Here is a 24,410-nt window from a genome sequence, read left to right on the forward strand (position 1 = left end):
TTAAGGATCTTAATTTCGGACGGTTGGTCAGAAGACTTGAAGGCAGTTAGGCGTGCCCACGCCTAACACAAGGGTTCCTTTCATAAAAAAAAAAAAAAAATTCCTTTCTTTTCTTTTTCTTTCTTTCTTTCTCTCTTTTCTTCTTCTCTCCCTTTCCTTTTTATTCCTTTCTTTTCTTTTCCAGTTGCAAGACCGCAACCAAAGGACTTCAAATTCCACTGCCACCGTTGCACTGTTCAACGTGGATCGTCAGTTCCTGATTATCGCTGTTCATCGCGCGTAATTCTTCCTCATCCATCGTAAGCCACCTGACATCCTTAGCTGCCGATCATAGCTTTCATCGTCATCAGTTTTGCCATCGAGCTCTACATATCTTTTGCCTCTCACCTACAGTTGTGCCACAACCCCCCTTTGATGACCAAGGAAGTTTCGTTGTCCCTTTTTGCTTTGAATTTTATTCTTTATTACTTACATTGGGGACAATGTAAGATTTAGGTGTGGGGGGAGTAATATATTGAAAAAGTGCAAGTGTAGGCATTTTTGTTGGAATTTTTTGTTTGACTTTGTCCAATTTTGTCCAATTTTTTGCCTATCTTTGTGCATATTTGTGATTATTCCTGATAAACGATGGTTAAATGTCTCAAACTTTTCTATTGCCAAGATTTTAAACTCTAAGGTGTTAAGTATAACATGGTTAAGTTTAAGAGTATCTTTTTGGTGAATATTTGAGATTTTGTGACTTTTACACTTTTTGGTTAACTTATCTAAATATTGTAAATATTTGTCTAGCATTTTTTTATACAAATTGGTTCAACTATTAATCTTAGTTCTCCATGTTTAAGAAATAAAGCGGGTTTGTGTGATTATTAATTTTAATTTGGTGCTTATTTATGAATAGTATTCGGCTATATTCCGCTAGTATCGTTGCCTAGTAACTGGAGGTTTTCACCACAAGTGTTGACTTTCGCGTTAAAAAGCGACGATAACTATGAGTATGTGGTCTTTTAGCGATAAAAGTTGAGTAACCGAGTTCTTTCATTTGGCCAATGTCGGAATTCGCGTCAAAACGCTTAAATGGTTAAAGACTAAGCATTCCTCCCTGAAGAAAAAAAAATCAATCAAGTGTAGGGATATTTTGAAAAAAAAAAGTGCTAATAGTGAAAAATGTGAATGAATTGTTAACCCGCTGATCCATGAATTTTAATGTTGAGATTTTGCTTAATAGTCAAACCATTTGCTTATGAATGCTAGTTGAATATTTTATATTCTTAGATTAGTTAATCATAAATTGAAAGAGTTCTTGATCTTGAAAGCTATCTGGAGAGATATTTCTTACAAATTGCCACTAATACTTGACATATATTTTAATTGTATCTTAGCAATAGAAGATTTGAGCAATAGTTATTGTTTGAATTTGATTGCTTGATCTGTTGTTCTCATGCTTGAGGACAAGCATGGTTTAGGTGTGGGGGAAATTGATAGGTTGCATTTTTGTTATTAATTCTATGATTATTTTCCTCTTTTATTTTACCAAATATTGTATTAATTGATAGATTCTACTTATATTTGGTATTTGGTACTAATTGTAGGAAGGTGGAACAAAAAGTGATAAAAGAGGTGATTTTTCAAGAGTTTCCCAATTCAAAATGGAGTCGACGTGGATTATTGGCAGAAGATTAGGAGGAAGCATATTTGGTTTCAAAAAGCTAAAAATTAGGAAAATGATAGGATGACCAGGCCCGTGTGATTACTACTAAAAAGAGTCAACAATTACGAAGATTGGGGACTTGGTTTTTCGTTTGACTTGTAGTAGTTTTCTAAAACAATTCCTTAGCTTTTGCTAATTTTGGGGGGGGGGGGGGGTTGACCGAAATTGGAGGAAACAAAGCAAATAAGAGGAAAAAAGGCTGGATCCCGCAGGATGACTACTCAGCCAGGGATTTCACGGGATTACTACTTGGCCAGGGAATAAGAAGAGAAAAAGGGGGCGGCCGTTGGGCTCTCTGCTCCGCGGAGTAGTTCTTTTACTACCGAACATTGACGCAATTTCGTGAAGGGGACTTGTGTGAGTTATTCTCAATGGAGAGTAACTAATCTTGTTTTCTAGTCAAGGGGACAACTGAAGATTTGGTTCAACAATTACTGTGAGATCGAAATTATTTTAATTGCTTCCTCCATTTATTGGTATTCATATGTTTTCTGCTTTTAATTGTTCTTATAGCTATCGTGTATGATTGAATAGCTGCGCAATATTTAATTATTCATGTAGACTATTGTGCTAATTATGGGTAATTGAATCCGTAATTGTTCGTTATCTCTATCTAAGTAGCAACTGGCGTAATTGGGTTTATGTCAGGAGAACATACGATCTAGTTTAAACAAACCCTCGTAGCGTGTTTGTTAGTTAGGATTATGCCTTTCTAATTATTAATGCAAATCAGAAATTAAATCCTACGGTCGTACCTAGGGTTGTTTCTGGGTTAGAGAAATAGTTAACGGTCGTACCTTAACTATCGAGAAATTAAGAAAAGGTTGGTTGTTTATCGCGTGCATGACAACTATAACTAGTCTATTAATAAATGTTGGAATTATCTGTGAATCGATGATCAGTGCATGAACCATTTTTGAAGTGTACCCTTGGTTAGAGTTCTCCCAATTAATTATTTTGCACATTTAATTTATTTAGTTAGCAATTCATTTGCATTTAATCTTAAAACCCCCCATACTTTGAACTCTAGAAGAAACGAATTATCCCCAATCCCTGTGGATTCGACCCTACTCACCGCTGTATACAAAATCGGTATTTCTCTTGAGTAGGTAATTATTATTGCACAGGCTCGACATCTGTCATACACTCATTTGCTAAGTTATGCATGAATGGTTGTTGTGTGGAATTCAACGACTTCACTATTCTATGAAGTCTTAGAATCTCGCCATCGCTCTGCATTAGTTTGAGCTCGAATCTAGTAGATAAATAAATGTGAAATTCGAGAGTTTTTCCTCACACAAGGAATTTTTCTATGTGAGAGTGAGAATTTTCTCTGTTTTTAAACTTTGTTTTGAAAGTTTTAATTGGTATAGACTAGATCTATCGCATGCACAGATCTTGTAATCATAGAAATGTATTGTATTATAGAAAATTTTAGAGTTTTACGAATTTTTTTTTAGAATTGTAGGAATTCATATATTTGCTGTTATGAATACATTTTCGGGAGAACAAAATTAACTTTTCCTTTTCTCAAGAAAGAAAATGGACAAAAATTCAATTGGACTCTATACATTCCCGAACGATGATGAGTAACTGGGATCAGGTCACTAGGTGACTGGGCTCATAAGCATGACCGGTTACCCGTATAATGACGGCCGTTGAAACTGAAAATTTTCGTCACAAATGACACGGACGTTACGAACCACTTGGAGCCTTGGGCACTTTGCCAAGGCCCAATCAGTAGACTCGATTAATTGGGCAAACTGCCCACTAAACCTTTTTAAACGTCCGGTTTTGGTCACACACAAAAAAACAAAAAAAAATTTCTGGGTCATTTCGAATTAATTATTCAGCTAGCCTAAGTGCCTCATTTTTCCCATTCGTCTAATTTCTGCCTTTATCCAGAGAATTTTCGTCTATTGTCTTCAACGGTATAGCCATTTACGTATAGAAGTGAGACATATTGATGATACGTGGGCATTTGAGTAGAGGAAACCAACAAAAATGCCTTCAAATAGATAATGAACTTAGTTGTGGGGCACTAAGCATTGGATTAATTAATAGATAAAATTGAACAAAATGGGTAAAATGAGATATTTACTATTATTGGATAATCCATTTGAGACCCAAAAAATTAGGGTCAATGACTACGAGATTTTCTAATTGCCGTTATTCGCATGTCTTGCGTTTTCTTTATCAACCTACAAAGTGATTATGTAGGAGACATCCCGCATGATTATGTAGGAGACATCCCGCATCGGAAGGGAAGAGGAAAGGAAATGGTTTAAGAGCTTGGCCCTAGGCTATCTTGAAATTTGGGTCAATGAATTTTGATTCAAAAATTATTTGGGCCAGACCTTGGATCGTGTCGTGATAATTAGTATTAAAGCTAACATGGCATGGTCTCTGTGTGAGATGAGCCTGTGCCAACGGATTATAATTTTGATGACGAATGGAAGTGCAAGGAATTAAATGTTGTGCGGGGCTAAATGCCTCTTCGGGTGGGAACCACTTATAGAACTTGTATGAGTCACTCTAGAGTCCGAACACAATCAAATAGGCAGTTTGAATCTAACGGATTTGGATCGTAACAGTTGGTATCACAGCGAACCTCGCCTGTCTCTATGCGGGGTGAGATTGGGCCAACGAGTCATGGTTCCGACTACGCAAAGAAGTGCAAGGAGTTAAGTGCTGTGCAAAATAAAGTGCCACGTCTGGCGGGGATCACTTCTAGAGTCTGTACGAGCCACCTTTAGAGTTTGAACACGATTAAATGGACAATCTAGATTTTGACAGATTTTGCGAGGATGCAAAGTTCAACAGGTGGAGAGAATGAGACATCCCACGTTGAAAAAGAAAGGAAACGGTTTGAAAGCTTGGCTCCTTAGCTACCTTAAATTTGGGTTAATTATTTTGGGCTAATGGATTTCGGTTCAAAAATTACTTGGGCAGCTCTTAGATTTGGGTCATGACAACGTATGTGATGGTGCATGTGATATCATGCCCGCTAATATTAATTGAAGTCGTTTACTTTTTTTTTTCTTTGGGTCAGTTAGCATTTGATTTTTTTTATTCCCTTCGTTTTCGGTTGAGAGTTATGATGAGTTGTAGGATTAACTTGTGCAGAGAATGATAGGAGAATGCATGAAATTGATCTCGAAGAAAGTTCATATGATGACTTGACTTAAAGATTAGATCAAGAATTGGTTGAGTCTGCTTATCACAATTTATTAAAATCCTTTAAAAGGTGGACTTGGTTTTTTAGTTTCAAAATTGGCATATTTGTTTTCCAATTACACAAAGAATTGGTCAAACGAGTGAAGCTCTATCACTAGCTTCGTTAAAGTGAGTGAATATTACGTCCACAAGTATAAACAAGTATAGAAAATTACTCCTCACTAATATGAGATGAAATCAAGTTTTAGACAGTGCTCGAATTTCGTATAATTATGGAGATTGATTTTACTATTAACAAGAAATGGAATTATGGAGATCCATTTTTTTTTCTCGGAGAAGAGGGATAGATTTGTAAATTAAGCGTTGACTGAAAGTTTCTTTTTTTTTTTTTTTTTTTGAAGGGAAAGTTGACTGAAGTTTCTACGCTATGGGACAATATTAAGCATGGACTAAATACTCTTATTGTATAATGTCTATTGTGGAAGCATAAGATCCAAGCATAGTGTGGAAGCATAAAAATGTTCAAGCAGAATTGAGCCAATTGACTACCTTTCAAAACATTCAATTCTTGTAAAGAAAGACTAGGATTATGTTTGAATCATCCATTTATTTTTTCAAAGAAAAAGCCTTAGATGTCTTCTTTATCAGTTCATCGAACTAGCAACTTCATCTTGATGATTCAGACCAGTAAGCAGCTGCAAATCAAGATTTCAAGCATTAGTACGAGCAGACATCCTTTTCCATGCCAGTGGGCACAACGCATATAGTATAACTTTTCTCTTGTTTCCGTTTTTTTTTTTTTTTTGGGTCTACAATGGATTCCGAATGATAGAAGCCAGTTAGCTTACAAGACTTCGTCCAAAATAAAAGAACTCATCTAAAACAGGCAAAAAATAATGAACTTCAACTTGTGGGCTGTATTAAATTCTCGAGTATACCTGTAGCTATCAAACTTGAAGATTTTCTTGATGTACCCTCAGACCAAGTAAAACATCCTTAATGAGATGTAATTTTCTGACAACTTCATTCATATGCATCCGATCATTTGGCAATTTTGCAGAGCACTTCAGTCCAATTTTCAATAGGGAAATAATGCAATCAATCTCTCTTCCACCATTATTAGTTTCCTCTCCATGAGTAATTCTACTGTTTTCATCTCTTCCTTCAGAAAGAAGCAACGGGTCCACGATCTCGGAAACTTGTTCATGCAAAACCCTGTTAACATAGTTATGTATATTTAACTCATCCATGAACATATCATCTGTTGGTCTCCTCTTTGTGATCATTTCTAGCAAAAGAATGCCGTAGCTGTAGACATCCCCTGGAGTTGATGCCGCATGACCCATTCCATACTCTGAATTTTTGTTTCTAGATATATTATTGTCATGTTGTAAAGGAGAAACTATATATATATATATATATATATAAAATCTAAGGGAGTAAATTAAATATAGCTTTTATGTTTAAGTACTAGTTTGTAAATAAGACTTGATTGAAATTGTTAAAATGAATCACTATACATTTGGGTCAATTGCTTAATGTCCCTATTGTCTTATTCTCAATAAGTATCTCCTTAAAACTAATGTCAATATCATCCAATAACTTCACAAAAGAGTCATTTACAACTTTTTGCATTAAGTGCATCGATTAATTATTTGCTATTCCTCATCTCTTTTTTTTTTTTTCCTTTTCTATATGGAAATCCGACATTTTCTTACCTTTTGCTTCAATAATATGTATATTTTTCTTGTTTTATACTATTATTATTTAATATTAGCGTTAATTTGCATTACAAAGTTATGTTGACCTCTCCTATAACTGTTTAACAGAATTTTATATTCAAGAAGAAGTATAAAAAGTTTAAAAAATCTGATGGAAATTATGATAAAAAAGAATAAAGATAACCAGCGAAAGTGCCAACTTTAAGTGCCAAACAGTAGTCTGTGCACAATTAAGGTTCCGTTTGATAAAACTGAATCTGAATTCTGAAGTTTGATTTCTGAAATCTGAATACTGAAACAATTAATTTGTTGAATTTTAAGTACTGCAAAAAAATGTATGAATGTCTGAATTTTAATGTTAAACCTATTTATACTGTTTGATAAACATTTATAACTGAATGCTTAATAAGTTAAATATGATAAATTTGCCCTTATATTTTTCATCCAAAAAAGAAAGAGAACCTATGATTTAATTAGCTAAAAATGTTAGGTATGAAAATGATAATATATATTTTAAAATTAAATTAATATAAAAGATGAAATATATATATTATATGAGGAGTATGGAAAAGCTGTGAAAATCATTCAAAAGGGAAAAAAAAAGAAATAGAAAATGATTAGATAGAGAATATTAGATTGTTTAATTAGATAAGAATTTTGAATATAATTAACAAACAAGGGTAGATTTGGTAGATAAGATAAGGTAATTGAAATAATTCTATTGATTCTTATCAGAATGAAGCATTCAGTTAGGATTCTTGTGTTGAAAAAAATACACACAAGTTCAGTACTACTTAACAAGTTCAGCAAATGAATTTTCATTTATCAAATACTCAAAACATCTGAATGTCTGAAAAAATTCAGATTCAGCACTTTTTTATATTATCAAACAGAAACTAAGTAACATTTTGACTGTAAACATTCGTAATTACCTGGAGCTGCGTAACCGATTGACCCTTTTACGGCTATAGAACTTCTGGTTCCCTGTTCGGAAGATCTGTTGTTGGGTTTTGGGAGAAGCCTTGCCAATCCAAAATCACCCACATGGGCAACAAGATCATTGTCAAGAAGAATGTTACTTGGTTTTAGATCACAATGAACAATCTCTGCTTCGCAGTGGTCGTGAAGATATTGCAATGCTGAAGCCACATCAATTGCAATATTTAGCTTCTGAAGAAGATTAAGACTTCTTGAGCTTGTTGCTTGATCAGTTGTCTCTGCAGGATGCAACCACAAGTCCAGATTCCCATTTTCCAAAAACCCGTAGACTAGAGCTTTGAATTCATCACCCTTGGAATCAATACTGGAGCAATAACTCACGATAGAGACAAGGTTTCTATGGCGAATGTTTCTCCATGTTTTGCACTCGGCCTTAAAACTTTTGGAAGCCCCATTCTTTTGAAGATCAAGAACTTTGACTGCTACAAGCTTGTTGCCATGTTTTTCTAGCCTTCCTTTGTAGACAGATCCAAAATGTCCCGAACCAATTAAGTTTCCTGGAGAAAATCCTGAAGTTGCACGATGAAGTTCATGGTAAGATATTCGCAAGAGCTTATTGACTCTTGTAGGCATGCTAGAGAATCCGGCCACCAGTCTTCTTTCTCTTTTTCGATATACCAAGAGATATAACAACACTGTACCAAGAACCAGAAGCATTGCCGGTAAAACAATGGACAGCAATATGATAACCTTTAGCTTTCCTCTGTTTTTCCCCTTAATCACTGGGCAAGGTGGGAACTCCAATTCGGGAATGCCTCCACAGAGTTTGTTGTTGCCAATCAATGATATTTGACTTGCATTGCTGAAAATCCCTGTGTTTGGTACCTCTCCCTCGATGTCGTTGTAGGAAAGGTTAAAGTACCTCAAATATTGAAGCTTCTCAAGTTCCTTTGGTATTGATCCGGTCAAGTTATTACTTGAAAGGTCTATTTGCTGGATGCTCTTCAAAGAAGCCAAATTTGGTGAAATTGTTCCTTGGAAAAAATTGGCCTGCATGGAAAGATTCGCCAGACTTGAACAATCAGCAAGTGATATGGGTATATCTCCGGAAAATTGGTTGTGGGAAACATTGAAATCCACCAAGTGTATAAGCTTTCCAACTTCCAGAGGCAGAGAACCACTAAACGAATTTTCACCAAATTTCAAGTACGTCAGTGATGAGTGCGTCTGCAAAAATTGTGGTGATATAATTCCAGTGAAGTTGTTATGAGATATATCTAGATATTGCAAATTTTGACAGCTCATAAGAACATTGTCAAATACATTGCCCCCTTCAAACTGGTTAAATGATAAGTCCAGATGGTATAGACCTGTGGCATTACATAGGGTAGAGACTATCTGTCCTGACAACTCATTTTGGTCTAGACTTAGAAATTGCAAATTTTGTAATTTGCCAAAATCACTTGGAATGACACCAGAAAGTGAGTTTTCATCAAGGGCAAGGATATATAGGTTGACAAAGTTTCCAAATCCTTGTGGAATGGTTCCTGACAGTTGGTTTCCTCCCAAGTACAATGAAGTGAGTTGATTTGAGAGATTGGCCATGACTTTAGGTATATTACCTCCAAAATTATTGTTACTCAATGAAAAAACGCTTAGATCACTGCAGTTGGTCAATGATGCAATAAAATCTAAGTCTCCAGTTGAATTACCGCCGAAGACGTTTTCTTCAAGATTTAAATATTGAAGATTTGTCAGATCTCCTAAATTAGCTGGAATTTGGCCAGCGAACTTATTGCTGGAAAGATCAAGTTCCTCAAGCCCAGAAGCATTGGTGATTGAAGTGGGAAAGTTTCCAGAGAAATTGTTCGACCCGACATACAACACTTGTAGATTTGGTAGGGCGAGACCTATGTTGGTTGGGAGATTGCCATGAAAGGAATTGCCGGCCACTGAAATGATCATAATACCTGAATTATTGAAGATAGAGGCAGGGATTATACCAGATAGTTTATTTCCAGCAGCTCCTAACAGAACCAACCTTAAGAGCCCCATTTCCATGGGCAAATTTCCCTCCAGATTGTTGATGCCGAGATCGATTCGGATCAATGATGATAAGTTCCCAATGGAAGAGGGAATCTGTCCCGTCAAATTGTTTGACAAAAGATTTAAATTTTCAAGCTTCTTCATATTGCTTAGCTGATCAATGGGAAATTTCCCTTCTAGCTTATTCCCCTTTAGGCTAATTGTTACCAACTCTGTGCAGTAGCTCAGGTTTGCTAGGATTTTTCCACCGAGTGCGTTTCCTGACAGGTTCAAAACTCTTAGCCTGAAGAGGTGACCGAAATCTTGGGGAATCCCACCATGGAATTGATTTCCCCCAAGTTCCATGAACCTCATGAAGCTTAGATTTCCGACATGAGGAGATATGGTTCCAGACAACTGGTTATGGCGTAGAGTCAAGGCTATGACCCTCTGATGTCGAGCACCACAAGTGACTCCTTCCCACCGGCAATGGTGCTGTGAGTGGTTCCAGGAATTCAGCGCTCCAAACGGGTCGTCATGTATCTGATTCTTGAACTCAAGCAGAGCCACGCGATCGGTCTCATTTTGAAATTGTTTTGCTGCTGAAACATGGTTTCCTGGAAAGTTCATGGCAACTACGAGTAGGAGAAAAATGTTAGCTAACGTTGATGAGCGAAATCCCCACATGGTATTTGGAATTTCGATGGGCTGTGAAGGAAAGATGGATTAATTTGAAACAAAATTGATGATTGAATGGTAAAAGTGTCTGTGGAATGAGAACAATGTTTTGTATATAGCCCACACAATTGGAACTAATGGGACTTAATTTTCTTGGTATATTTTTGTGGAATTTGAGCTAAACCTCGTTGAGATGATGGAGATTAAAAGCCTAATTTTTCCAAATTACATTTCAATCTTCCCGGAGACTAGGAACCTTGGCTTAGTGTTAGGTCTAATCCCAAAAAATAGACCAATAAGAATAATAGGATTTTTGACAATTTAACAATGACAATGACAAAACCAATAAATCAAACAGAAAGAAACAAAATTTTATGTGGTTTGGTCAAATTGATCTATATCCACGGGTGAAGGGGTAGCAAATTTACTAGAACATAAAGAAAGTACAAAAGAGAAGAGAATACAAAATTCTAGAAAATAATTTCTAGACTCGAAAGACACTTAAAACTGAAAACACAAAAGAACCTAACTAACATTAAATGTTTAACGGTCCAAAAGCCTATAAGTTTTTTTTTTTTTGTCAAAACAAAAGCCTATAAGTTGCTCTTTTGGTTTGATGCCTAAATAAAATCTCTCTTAGATTGGGTCATGGGGCCCTTAAAACTCTCTTGAATTGGTGCATACGACACTTGGGATAGTACCTTTAGCATAGTTAAACTCATTTAAATCCATTATATTTATAACTAGCAAGAGGAGAGATTTTTTTTGTAAAATTTCCTGATATGAGATACAAAGATAAACTCAACAATTCTATATCTTAGCGTGCATCCAACATTGGTAAATTGCAAACAAATAGCAAATAAACTCCACATCCTCCATAAATGTCCTAACGGATCCCAACAAACCACCAAAGTTCTAACAGATCCCAATGAGCCACCAACGAATCAGGGTGCAAAAAGCTCAATGGATTCCAACGGGTCAAAACTCATAAAAGGTTCAACAGATCCCAACAAACTAAAAATCATGAACATAGTAATCTTACTCCACCTTCCTCACAAAACCTTCAACGAGTTCCAACAGGTCAAATAGCCCTTCTTCAAAACCAATTGAACTCCAGTAAAAATTTTTTCTTCACTTTTTTTAGTGATCAAAATCTGTTATTGTCATCAAGAACCCAAAACCTGAAGCTCTGATACCAATTTATTAAGTCTGATTCCAGAAAATTGACCAATAAGAATAATAGGGTTCAAAAGGATAGCAGATTTACTATAACATAAAAAGAATACAAAAGAGAGAGTATAAAATCCGATAAACTAATTTTTAGGCTTGAAAGGCATCTAAAATTAAAAATACAAAAGAGTCTAATTAGCACTTTGTTCATGGCAACTAAGAGTAGGAGAAAAATGCTCGCTAATGTTGATGATGAGAGAAATCCCCACATGGTATTTGGAATTTCGATGAGCTGTGAAGGCAAAGATGGATTAATTTGCAACAAATTGATGATTGAATGATAAAAGTTTCTGCGGAATGGGAACAATACTGTTTGAGCTGTTATAGAATCTTGTGTATAGCCCACACAATTGGAACTAATTTTCTTGGTATATTTCTGCGGAAAATGAGCTAAACCTCGTTGTGAGAACTTAATAGAGAAATGGTCAGTAAGCTTCCACCAACTTGCAATTTACGCATATCGACCATGACTAATACTTTTCAAAGCTGGGATTAATGTGATCATCTACCAGAGATGATGATTAACAGGAAGCCTTCATTTGTGTGGCGTACTTGATCTTCCCAATTAACACAAATCACAAGAATCTTGATAGTCTTAGGTGATGTTCCCAATTTTTCCCCTTTTTATGTTGTTTTAATGCCATTTTCTCAAAAAAAATTTAATTTTTTTAAAAAAGAAGGGTTTGTTTTTGATGTTATAATTTTTAGTTTGTTCTCTTTTTTATGTTGACTTAATGTCATATGTGCATATCAGGTGTCTGCTAGATTTAGAAAAAAAATTAAAGTAATGTTCCAATGTTACCCCTAAAATCTATATCAGATTGTCATCCTGAAGCTAATTTACTTCATTTTAGAATGTGTGATAGACAAGAAAAAGATTTTTTTTTTAAAAAAAAAAAGAAACATGAGAGATGAAACAATTTGGTGGTCCCAAGATTTTTAATGAAACGGAAAAATAGTTGGTGAAGACTATCATTTAAGATAGCATATGGTAACACATGGTCCGCAGCTGCTGGATAATATTGCCTAGATGTCAAAAAGATATTGATACCCTTAAGAGTTAATCATAGTAAATCCCCTTAACGTTTAGTCATTTTTCCCTTCACCCTTTAATGTCATCTTTCTCTTAATTTGTCTACTTGTCCCTAAAATCATTAGTCAATTCTAATATTTTGAACTACTCAAAACAAATAATGTCTAAAAAAATAATAATATCCCTAATATAATAATAAAAATTATTATGTATTTATGGATATAGATCTTGTTAAATTTTATCCCCGTAATTACATATATTTTAGAAAAAGAAAAATATCTCGCTCATCTCACATGATAAGGAAAAAACATATTAGTACAAAACTAAATTATAAAAACACTATTAAAGATCTATAGATGGGTTTGCTTGGATTGGAGATTATTTGGAAAATTTTTTAGAATAAAAGCATTTTTGCAATTTGACATTTGTGAGATAAAAAGGTGGTTAAAAATAAAAGTGATTGAAAAAAGGTGTTCAAATGCAAAAAAAAAAAAAAAAACTTTTAGAAAAATTTAGCAATCCAAATAAATTTTAGGGTAAATTACTTATAACCCTCTTGTAATTTTACACAATGCCAGGTGACCCCCCTAAGGTTTCAAAATAGCCGCATAACTTCCCCATGATTTTATACAAATTGAAAAATGGATAGAATATACAATCAGTGACATGTGCCAAACCTGTACAATAATAAAAATAAACCTAGTTGCCAATAAAAGCAGTCAATAATTAATTCTAGATATTGGAGCAGGGACTCTAGGTGTGCAATGAGTTACTTGATTCACCCTGTTCCCGAAAAATTTGCTTAATCCGATATACCAGAATTAATTAATTGACAAAATTTATTAACTAGTAGATAGTAGCAAGCAGGGTCGTCTCCTCAGGGACTGGGGATATTTGTCTCTTTGAAGTTCCAATTGGTAAAAAGAAGGGTTGTATCGGAATAAAGCTAAAAATAATTAAGCAATTCACTAAAACGAATAATTAACTAGCACGAATGTAGACAGGAATTAAATCAAGAATAGATAAATTCTAGCCAAGGATACAACTATTCAGACATAATCCATTCATTCGATCATTGATGCAAGGAAGGTTCACTTAATTTATTAATAGGTTAGTTATAGTCGCCGACGAACTCTGACGACCAATTTTTCCTTAATTTATCGGTAATCAAGGTACGACCATTGATTATCCCTAACCAGAAAATACTCTTAAGTACGACCGTAGGAATTAATTCCCCAATTGCATTAAGAGCTAGAAAAACCTAACTCCGATCAATAACATGCTACGAGGGTTATTTAAATCAGATTGCATGTTCCCCTAGGGTATAAAAATGCTAGTTGCCACTAATATTAATCAATTTAAACAATTATGGATTTAATTGACTAATTTGACAGGAAGTTAATAAGTCGCATTGAACATCGATCCCTTGACATTCAATTAACAAAATAATCCCGTAGAAATTCAAATAGACAACATGCAAATATTAACAAATTAAGGAACGCATGAAAATTAATTCGATCTCACAGATATTCGGGACTGCGTCGTTGCGTTGATTCTTGACTAGATGAAAAGCTTAACCACGCCGCATAAATAAATCTCCACGCAAAGTAATTGATTCACAAGGCATCCCGTCTTTCACTAAAAAGCAAGAAGTAAAAGATGTTTTCCAGTGGGGAATAAAGCCGAACAGTCGGCACGCATGAACAAGGAAGAAGAAAGGAAAACAAAACTATTGCTCCAAAAAAACCATTTCACAAGAGAGCCAAAGTACCCAAAAGAAAGCTCTGCCGAATTCCACTTTTCTAGTTTCCTATTGCTAGTTAAAGACTTCAATGCTCAAAACACTCCTAATCAGCAAAAGGGAATGCAATCCGTTTGCAGCTCCATGTGGGCCAGGGTTTGTGAAGGCTTTTGGAGTCTCCCACGTGTGGAGCAATTTTCTCCAACAGGTCCCCCTTTTTAGCCCTTTTTAGTTTCATTTCCTGTAGAGAGGTCCAAATACCAAATATAAGTATTTATTAACAATTTAAACCGATATTTGGTAAGGACAAAGGAGGAAATTAATAATAAAATTACTAACAATTAACACCCTATCAATTCCCCCCATACCTAAATCATGTTTGTCCTCAAGCATGAGAACAATAATCAAACACCGAGAATTGACAATGACTATTGCTCTAACTATCATAATGCCAAGATACCAAGAAAAACATATATCAAGCTTCACAGGTCAAGATCCAAGAAAAATCACCCCGGTTAGCTTCTAAACCACCAACTCCTCCAAATTAAGGCAAACTAACCTAAGAAAAAGGAATGGTTGCTCAACATTCATCAGCAAACGGTCCAAATATTAACCAAAATCTTAATATTAAATTTACAAATCGGCAAGCTGACTTTTTCACACACTAAAACAATCTTCGCCTTTTTATCATGTTTTTCTATTTGTCTCTTTTTTTTATCAATAATAACAAAAGACTTAGTCTCTAGCCATTAGAGCCTTTTGATGCGAATTTCAACATTTGTCAGATGAAGGAGCCCGGTTACTCAGCTCCGATTGCTATAAGACCACGTACTCATAGTGATCAGTACTTTTTGACGCGAGAATCGACACTTTTGGTGAAAATCCCCGGTTACTCGGTAGTGACCCTAGCAGGGTACAGTCAACTCTTATTTGCAGTCATATAGCACAATAACTGAAAATAACACAAAAGCAACAGTAGCCAACCACATATTTTCAAACATGGAGAACTAAAGTTAATAATTGGACCAATTCACATGAAAAATGCCAACAATCATTCCCTATACCTAGAGAAGTTAACCAAAAATTAGAGGAGTCAAGCAATTACTGATATTCACCAAAGAGCTGTCCCTGAACTCCACCACATTAACTTGATACCCTTTTATTATTAAAACTTGGCAAGAACAGAATTAGAAGCAACAATCCAACATCAAATCTTGGTATTCAAATAAGAGCTGATCACGAATAAAAGAAATAAACGAAAAAGAGATAAATATCAAACTAAAAACAAATGAAAAATACCTAAAAATCGAAAACTGGAAATACTAGCACCACAACTGACCCCCCCACACCTAAATCACACATTGCCCTCAATATGATAATCTAACAGCAAAAGAAAGGAGAAGGGCAACGGTATTTCCCTGAAGTCGTCAAAATAGGGGCAGGTTGGGCGGGAATTGAGGAGCAAGACCCGCATGGTGTATAAGTGCTGCTAAATTCTGCGCCATGCCATGCAAGTTGACGTCAATGTGGGTCACTTGAGTCTCCAGCCTCTCAACTTGCATCTGGAGTTGGAGCCAGTCGTCAGCCCCTGGGGGTGGGAGGAGGCTGAGAAGGCCTAGGTGTCCTAGACCTAAAGGAGGATCGTGACTTCACCATGGTAACTAGCACGCAACCCAAACGACAAAAGGCAGAATAACCAGCAAATTTGAAGCAATAACAATGTAAGAGCCACTGGTGGCACACTCGTATGCAATTCAAACAATAAAATGCACAATTCAGGCACCCAAAAGCTATAAAAATACCCCAAAAATACAGCAATGCCAAACAATAAGCACTGGTGGTTCCAAGCTGAGTCAAATGCAAGATCAATGCACCCCAAAATCGCAGCAAGTGCTCCAGAACTTAGTAAATGAAATCTAAAGGACCCTCCAGAGCAATGAATCAACCACTTAGTTGAACCATCACGTATACCCACAAATCAACATACTGAACAATTGCCCATTTCAACAACAAGGTGAACCAAATTCAGACAATGTTTAGCAATGCAAACTGAAGCAACTCAATTCCAGCAAATGTGCCCTCTATGTAGGTCAACAACGAAAGTCCAGCAATGGATAATCCCAACAAGCAGGCGAAAGGGGAGAATGGAATGGTACCTCTACCGAGGAGAGAGAGAGAGTACAGCCGGCGGCGTTCGAGTGTCGGCAGTCGTGTGAGGTTGGAGGCAGCGGCGTTCGTGAGTGCGTACAGCTGCGGCGGCACGCGAGAGAAGAGAGTGGCGGACGTGAGAGGACAGCCGCGTGGTGGATGCGTGCTGGTGGCAGACAGCGGCGGCTGGGTGATTGGAGTGAGCTAGAGAGACGGGAGAAAGGGGGGAAAGGTCGCGCAAGATGGAGCTGGTGGCGTGCGGCTTCGGACACATGAGGGAGAGTGAGACGAGGGCGGCGGCGGTGCTAGGAAGAGACGGCGCTAGGGATTTCAGTCGAAGAAGAAAGGAAAAGGAGAAAAAGGGAAACGGGGGAGAAGAGGAAGAAAAGAGAAAGAAAGAGAGAAATGAAAGAAAGAAAGAAAAAGAAGAAAGAAAGAAAGAAAAAGAAAAGAAGGAAAAAAATAGTTTTTTGGTTCTTTATTTCTCAAAAAAAAAAAAAATTTCATCATTTTTTTCGAATTTATATTTCAAAATTTAAATTTGTGAAAAAAAAAATAAAACAAAGCTGAAGGTTTAAAAGGAAAATAATTTTATTTTTATTTCTTCTAAATTTTTTTTTATATTACCTTTGTTTTTGGGTTGTCAAATACAACGTGGGCATGCCAAGATTATAAAACGTTCACCGACCTCAGGAGTCACTAACATGGCGTGGGCACACCAAAATTGCACTTCTTGCCAACGTCGCGAGATGTCGAGGTTTTACCAACATGCTGTGGGCACGCCAAGATTGGTAAACTTCCACTGACCTTTGGAGTCACTGACACCGCGTGGGCACGCCAAGATTCCTGTCCTGACTACAGTGAAGGAAAATATTAAAACCGACTACCACCCAAATGAGAAACGACAAAATGAAAGAATTGAACAACAAAAAATAATAAAATCAATAATTGGGTTGCCTCCCAAAAAATGCCTTTCTTTAACATTTTTGGTTAGACGTTGAACACCACTCTTTAATCTGGATGTAATTCAATTTTCCTTGTAATCGGTGGCCCTCCTCCAAGATCCAAATAGCCATTGAGTGCAGCCTTCTTTCTAAATTGTCTATTCATTTTCACCTCATAAATTGCTTTCATCCCCTGATGCTTGTTCGCAGGAATTTTGAATTTACCTCTAGAACCAAACTCAGAAAATTCTTGCACAGAGGGATTAGTAGCATGAATAGCAAATACAGAATGAGAGTTAACAGGATGTTTTATTGTATTAAAAATATTGAAGTGGAATATTTCTCCATCGAATTTCATTGTGAGAGTACCCTTACTAACATCAATTTTAGTTTGGACAGTACTCAAGAATGACCTTTCTAATATAATGGGTGATAAATTTGGGGCACTTTCATCATCCATGTAAAGCACATAAAAATTAGCAGGAAAAATTAATCCATCTACTTGCACTAAAACATTCTCAACTACTTCATCTGGATAAGCAAATATACGATCAGCCAATTGCATTATTATCACTGTTTCTTTTAAATGTCCTAAATTTAGGGAATCATAGACTAATTTAGGCATCACATTAATAGAAACCTCTAAATCTAGCATGGCATATTTGATTTTAGAACGTCCAATCTTACAGGGGATAGTAAATATACCTGGATCCCCACATTTAGGTGGTAGTTTCCTTTGTAGAATCGCTGAAACGTTCTCACCTACCACAATATGCTCATCCTCCCTCAACTTCTTCTTGTTGACGCACAGGTTTTTCAAGCATTTAGCGTATTTTGGCACTTGCTTGATCGCATCCACAAAGGGATATTGATTGTCACCTTGCGAAAAACCTCTAGAATTGATAGGTTGTAATTTGTTATTACATTTATAATTATTTTCCCCTTGATTTTAGCCAAATATTGTTTTAATTATCGGATTCTACTTATATTTGATTAATGGTGCCAATTGTAGGAAAAGAAGCAAAACGTGATTAAAAGTGACAATTTTCCAATTCATTGGATGGTGGCACGTTTGGGGTTGGTTTCCAAGTCCGAGTCGAATTCAAGGTAATTTTTGAAGGAAGATTTTGAAGATTTTAATCTTCATTATTAGTTTTAATATTGGATTAGAAAACTTGGAATATTTTCTTTTATGGTTTCTTCTTCTATTTAGGAGATTAGTTTTATTTGCTAGTAGACTTCAATTAGGAAACAAAAAAAAATAAGGGAAGCCAGATTCCCGTTTGATTAGGAATTCAGCCAAAAAAACAAGAAAAAGAGCCGTGACTCTTTGGGAAAAGGAGAAGGCCGGATCCCGCGTGATTAAGAGTTGAAGGCAGCAACAAATTCGGGAGAAACAATTCGGCTAGGACTAAGGTCTTTGCACTTTTCCTTTTTAGCCGACCTTGGGAAGGACAATTGGGGGGATTTTGATTTTCGTCTTTTACTTTTCTTCCTTGGCTGATTTGGCCAGGAACAATTTGGTAAGATTCAGATGGCTTTTTCGCATGGTTGTTCTCCATTAATGGAGGACTAACCTCTTAATTCTAGTCAAGGGACAACTGAAGATTTGGTTATGCAATTAGTGTGAGATCGAATTTACTTTAATCGCTTCCTCATTTATTGATATTTATATGTTCCCTACTTTTAATTGCTATAGCTCGTGTGAATGATTGATTAGTGCGCAATAATTAATTCTTCATATAGGCTATTTTGCTAGTTAGGGGTGATTGAATCCGTAATTGTTCGTTATCCCTATTTTAGTAGCAACTGGCGTAATTGGGTTTATGTCAGGGGAACATACGATCTAGCTTAAACAAACCCTCGTAGCGTGTTTGTTAGTTAGGATTGGGCCTTTCTAATTATTAATGCAAACCAAAAATTAAATCCTACGGTCGTACCTAGGGTTGTTTTTGGGTTAGGGAAATAGTTAACGGTCGTACCTTAACTATCGATAAATTAAGGAAGGGTTGGTTGTTCATCGCGTGCTTGACAACTATAACCAATCTATTAAATATATGTTGGAATTTGTCTTTGAATCGATGATCAGTTGCATGAACTATTTCTGAAGTGTACCCTTGGCTAGAGTTTCTCCAATTATTTCTTTAAATTAATTATTCTCTGCAGTTAATTTATTTTTAGCATTTAATCGTGAAAATTCCCCAATTTGTCTTGATTCGAAAAGAAATAAATTTTTCTCCAGTTCCTGAGGAGATGACCCTACTTGCCACTGACTACTAGTTAGTGAGTTCAGTTAAATAATTAATTCAGGTATATCGGATTAAGCAAACTCTTCGGGAACATGGTGAATCAAGTAACTCATTGCACACCTAGAGTCCCTGCTCCAGTACTAGGATTGATTATTGACTGTTTTAGGTGGTAGTTAGGTTTTATTTATTATTATTGCACAGATTCGGCACCTGTCAATTTTTGGCGCCGTTGCCGGGGACTGGAGTCTGAATTATTTGTTTCTTTTTTAATTCAGTTTTTTTTATTTTGTTATATTTTATTTTATTTTTCTTGATATTTTTGCTAGTTTATGCCCAGTTCTTCTCGCACAGGTGAATTGATATACGATCCTGAGGTTGAGAAGGCAGCACGTAGGCAAAGGCAAGAGACCAAGAGACGAAAAGAATGGCACTTATCTTCTGCAAACCAGTCAATAGAAGACGAATTTAGCATGGCCAACACCCAGACATTAAGGGAGTTGGCTACCCCGGAGTTGACTCACCAGCCCTTGTGCATCACTTTCCCAACTCTGTCTGAGAATACCTCATTCGAGCTGAAATCGGGGTTGATTCAGCTCCTACCTTCGTTCCATGATCTTTCTGGTGAAGAATCTCACAAACACATCAAGGAGTTCGAAGTGGTTTGCTTTAGCATGAAACCTCCTGGGGTCACTGAGGAGTAAATAAGACTTAGAGCTTTCCCCTTCTCTCTCAAGGATGCAGCGAAGGATTGGCTATACTACCTACCTGCAGGTAGTATCACCACGTGGGCACAATTGAAAAAGAAATTCCTAGAAAAATTTTTCCCCGCATCCCAGGCTGCGAGTTTGAGGAAGGAGATATGCAGTATCAAGCAGTACTCCGGGGAGTCCTTGTACGACTATTGGGAAAGGTTCAACAAGTTGTACACTAGATGCCCACAGCATCAAATTAGTGAACAATTGTTGATCCAGTACTTCTATGAAGGGCTCCAGTCAACTGACAGGAGTATTATTGACGCTACGAGTGGAGGAGCCCTGGCGAATAAGACACCGAAGGAAGCATGGGACCTGATCGAAGCCATGGCAGAGAACTCCCAATAATTTGGCTTCCGTGAGAGCAACCCTACCCGTAGAGTCAGCGAGGTAGAGACTTCATCCATAAAGCAGCAACTGTCAGAGTTGACGTCTGCTGTCAGGCAATTAGCCATGAGAGACACGCCGCGAGCGAAGGTGTGTGGAATCTGCACTAGCATGGACCATTGCACGGACACGTGCCCCATTTTGCAAGAGGACGGGGCGGAACAGGTAAACATGGCCGGAGGCGTGCCCGCGCCCCGCAGGCAGTATGACCCGTACTCCAACACATACAACCCCGGTTGGAGAGACCATCCCAACTTCAATTATGGGAACCGACCGCAAAATTCACTCTCAAATCGTCCACCAGGGTTTCCGCAACCATGGCAGCAAAAGCCTCAACCTCCGTCCGCCAATTCAAGTAGCTCTCTGGAGGATATTGTCAAGAGTCTGGCTACGACTATCGCCCAAATCCAACAAGAGACTAGACAGCTCCAGCAGGAGACTAGGTCATTGACTACGAATATGGCTCAACTCCAGCAAGAAACTAGAGCCTTAACCATGAGCACCACTCAGTTCCAGCAGGACACCAGAGCAGGCATGAAAGATATGGATGCTCGAATAAGCCAATTGGCAACTTCCATCAACCGCCTGGAGTCCCAAGCTCAGGAAAAATTGCCATCTCAGCCCGAGATAAATCCCAAGAATGTAAGTGCTATGACACTGAGAAATGGCAAGAAACTGGAAGGGTCTAAAGTGGGAAAGTCAAAAAGCAGAAGTGAGGAGGAGATAGAAAAGGAAATTGAAGAGGAAGGACGTATTCGTGAGGATCCTAAGGTAACCCCCACCTCTCCACTCACTACTAACTCTAACTTACCTCCTTTCCCTTGCAGGTTGGAAAAGACAAAGAAGGTAGAGAAGAAAAAAGAGCTTTTTGATGTGTTTCGAAAGTGGAGATTAACATCCCCTTACTGGATGCAATCAAGCAGATACCTAAGTATGCTAAATTCTTGAAGGACTTGTGCACCCACAAGAGGAAGCTAAGGGGAGATGAACGAGTGGCGGTGGGAGAAAACGTGTCAGCTATACTTCAAAGGAAACTCCCACCAAAATGTGGAGACCCAGGTATGTTCACCATTCCCTGCAAGATAGGAGGTACCCCAATTAGGAAAGCAATGTTGGATTTGGGGGCGTCAATTAATGTTATGCCTAAGACAATCTATGCTTCCCTTAATCTTGGCCCATTGAAAGGCACAGGCATTATAATCCAACTTGCAGACCGTACCAATGCTTATCCAGAAGGGTTAGTTGAAGATGTTTTGGTACAGGTCAATGAGTTAGTCTTTCCTGCAGATTTCTATGTCTTAAATATGGGAGATGAAAGAGCATTAAACCCGTCACCTATTTTGCTAGGTAGGCCATTTTTAAGCACAGTTAGGACGAAAATAGATGTAAATGAGGGTACTTTGTCGATGAAATTTGATGGAAAAATTGTAAATTTCAATATTTTTGATGCGATGAGGTACCCGGATGAGGCTAATTCTGTTTTTGCTTTAAGTGTTATTGAGCTCCTTATGTAGGAAACATTCGAATTGAATAGGGGCGATGCACTGGAAGTGGCATTGGCCAAACATCTGGAGTTAGGGGCAACTCTTGATATAGAAATAAGTGATGATCTATACCGTGCAGTGGAAGCACTGCATTCACTCCCACCAGTTTCATCAAGATATGAACTTACTTCTCTCTTTGTGCCAAAAACTCAGGCGAAATTGTTGCCTTCTATTGTGCAGGCACCGGAGTTGGAGCTCAAACCTCTCCCAAAACATTTGAAATATGCTTTTCTTGGGGACAAGGAGACACTGCCAGTCATCATATCTGCACACTTGTCACCAAGGCAAGAAGACAACCTGATTCGTCTTCTTCGAGATCATAAGGAGGCGATTGGGTGGAGTATAGCAGATATCAAAGGAATTAGCCCCTCTTTATGCATGCATCGGATCCGGCTTGAGGATGACGCCAAGCCAGTTCGGCAAGCGCAACGGAGACTGAACCCACTAATGATGGAAGTGGTGAAAAAGGAGATACTTAAACTCCTAGAAGTGGGGATCATCTTCGCCATCTCAGATAGTCATTGGGTAAGCCCAGTGCAAGTAGTCCCGAAAAAGGCGGGAGTAACCGTTGAAGAGAACCAAGAGGGTGAGATGGTCCCAGTGAGGAAACCCACAGGATGGCGCCAGTGCATTGACTACCGGCGTCTGAATACTGTGACGAAGAAGGACCACTTCCCTCTGCCTTTTATTGATCAGATGATAGAGAGGTTAGCTGGTCGTGTTTATTACTGCTTTCTTGACGGTTTCTCAGGTTACTTCCAGATCGCAATAGCACCGAAGGACCAGGAGAAAACTACATTCACCTGCCCCTTTGGTACATTTGCCTACCGGAAGATGCCGTTCGGCCTCTGCAATGCTCCGGCAACTTTTCAGAGGTGTATGGTAAGTATATTTTCTGAGTATGTAGAAAAGATTATTGAGATGTTTATGGATGATTTTAGTGTATATGGAGATAGTTTTGATGAATGCCTGGATAATTTAGCTTTAATTTTGAAGAGATGCATTGAGACAAATTTAGTTCTAAATTGAAAAAAATGTCATTTTATGGTAGATCATGGCATTGTTTTAGGGCATGTAATTTCGGTCAGGGGTATAGAAGTGGATAAAGCAAAGATCGATATTATTTCTGTTTTGCATTACCCCGTAAGTGTACGGGAGGTGCGTTCCTTTTTGGGTCACGCAGGATTCTACAGGAGATTCATCAAAGATTTCTTCAAAATTGGAGCGCCCCTGTTCAAACTATTGCAGAAGGATGTAGCATATGACTTCACCGAGGAGTGCAAGGTGGCATTTGACAGGTTGAGGGAGTCATTGACATCACCACCTGTTATCCAACCTCCAGACTGGAGCCTCCCATTTGAGATAATGTGTGACGCGAGTGACTATGCAGTGGGAGCGGTGTTGGGGCAACGGATTGGCAGCGCTGCACATGCAATCTATTATGCATCAAAAGTGTTGAATGGAGCTCAGCTCAACTACTCTACAACAGAGAAAGAATTGCTAGCTGTGGTTTTTGCACTAGAAAAATTTAGACCTTATTTATTAGGTGCAAAAATAACAGTTTTCTCTGATCATGCAGCTTTAAGGTACTTGATGACGAAGAAAGATGCTAAACCAAGACTCATCAGATGGATCCTGCTCCTTCAGGAGTTCGACTTGGAGATTAAAGATAAAAGTGGGGCAGAAAATTTAGTTGCTGATCACTTGAGCCGTTTGCTTGCTCATAAGGAGGAGCAACCATTGAGGGAGGCATTTCCAAAGGAGCAACTACTTGCCCTTAACTCGTCTACACCCTGGTATGCTGATATAGTGAATTTTCTAGTGACTAATCAATTACCTGCAGGGTGGCCAAAGGCTAACAGGGACAAGTTGAGAAGTGATGCCAAGTACTACATTTGGGACGACCCCTACTTGTGGAGACAATGCTCGGACCAAATACTAAGAAGATGTGTAAGTGCAGGTGAATTCCACTCCATTTTGAATTTCTGTCATTCGTTTGCATGTGGAGGGCATTTCGGACCCAAGCGGACAGCTCGCAAAGTGTTGGTGAGTGATTTTTACTGGCCCACCCTTTTTAAAGATGCTTACTTATTTTGCAAATCTTGTGATAGGTGGCAAAGGGTGGAAAATATTT

General features: G+C 37.7%; 1 protein-coding gene across 1 annotated transcript; it reads right to left on the reverse strand.

Annotated features, from left to right (window-relative positions):
- Positions 1 to 5,529: 5,529 nt before the first annotated feature.
- Positions 5,530 to 10,257, reverse strand: LOC113704849 (LRR receptor-like serine/threonine-protein kinase EFR). The gene is made up of 3 exons (XM_027226721.2): positions 7,539 to 10,257; positions 5,860 to 6,239; positions 5,530 to 5,580 (listed from the first exon to the last, which is right to left on the reverse strand). The coding sequence occupies exons 1-3, from the start codon at positions 10,255 to 10,257 to the stop codon at positions 5,530 to 5,532; spliced, it is 3,150 nt and encodes a 1,049-aa protein (XP_027082522.2).
- Positions 10,258 to 24,410: the final 14,153 nt, after the last annotated feature.

The sequence above is a fragment of the Coffea arabica genome, chromosome 8e (genome assembly GCF_036785885.1).
Source record: "Coffea arabica cultivar ET-39 chromosome 8e, Coffea Arabica ET-39 HiFi, whole genome shotgun sequence".
Taxonomy (NCBI): Eukaryota; Viridiplantae; Streptophyta; class Magnoliopsida; order Gentianales; family Rubiaceae; genus Coffea; species Coffea arabica.

Excerpts from the sequence above, each read along its gene's own strand:
- LOC113704849 (XM_027226721.2), bottom strand. The coding sequence starts at position 10,257 with ATGTGGGGATTTCGCTCATCAACGTTAGCTAACATTTTTCTCCTACTC. Across the intron at positions 6,240-7,538 it reads AATCGGTTACGCAGCTCCAG|AGTATGGAATGGGTCATGCG; the intron begins GTAATTACGAAT and ends ACAAAAATTCAG. Across the intron at positions 5,581-5,859 it reads ATGTTTTACTTGGTCTGAGG|CTGCTTACTGGTCTGAATCA; the intron begins GTACATCAAGAA and ends CTTGATTTGCAG.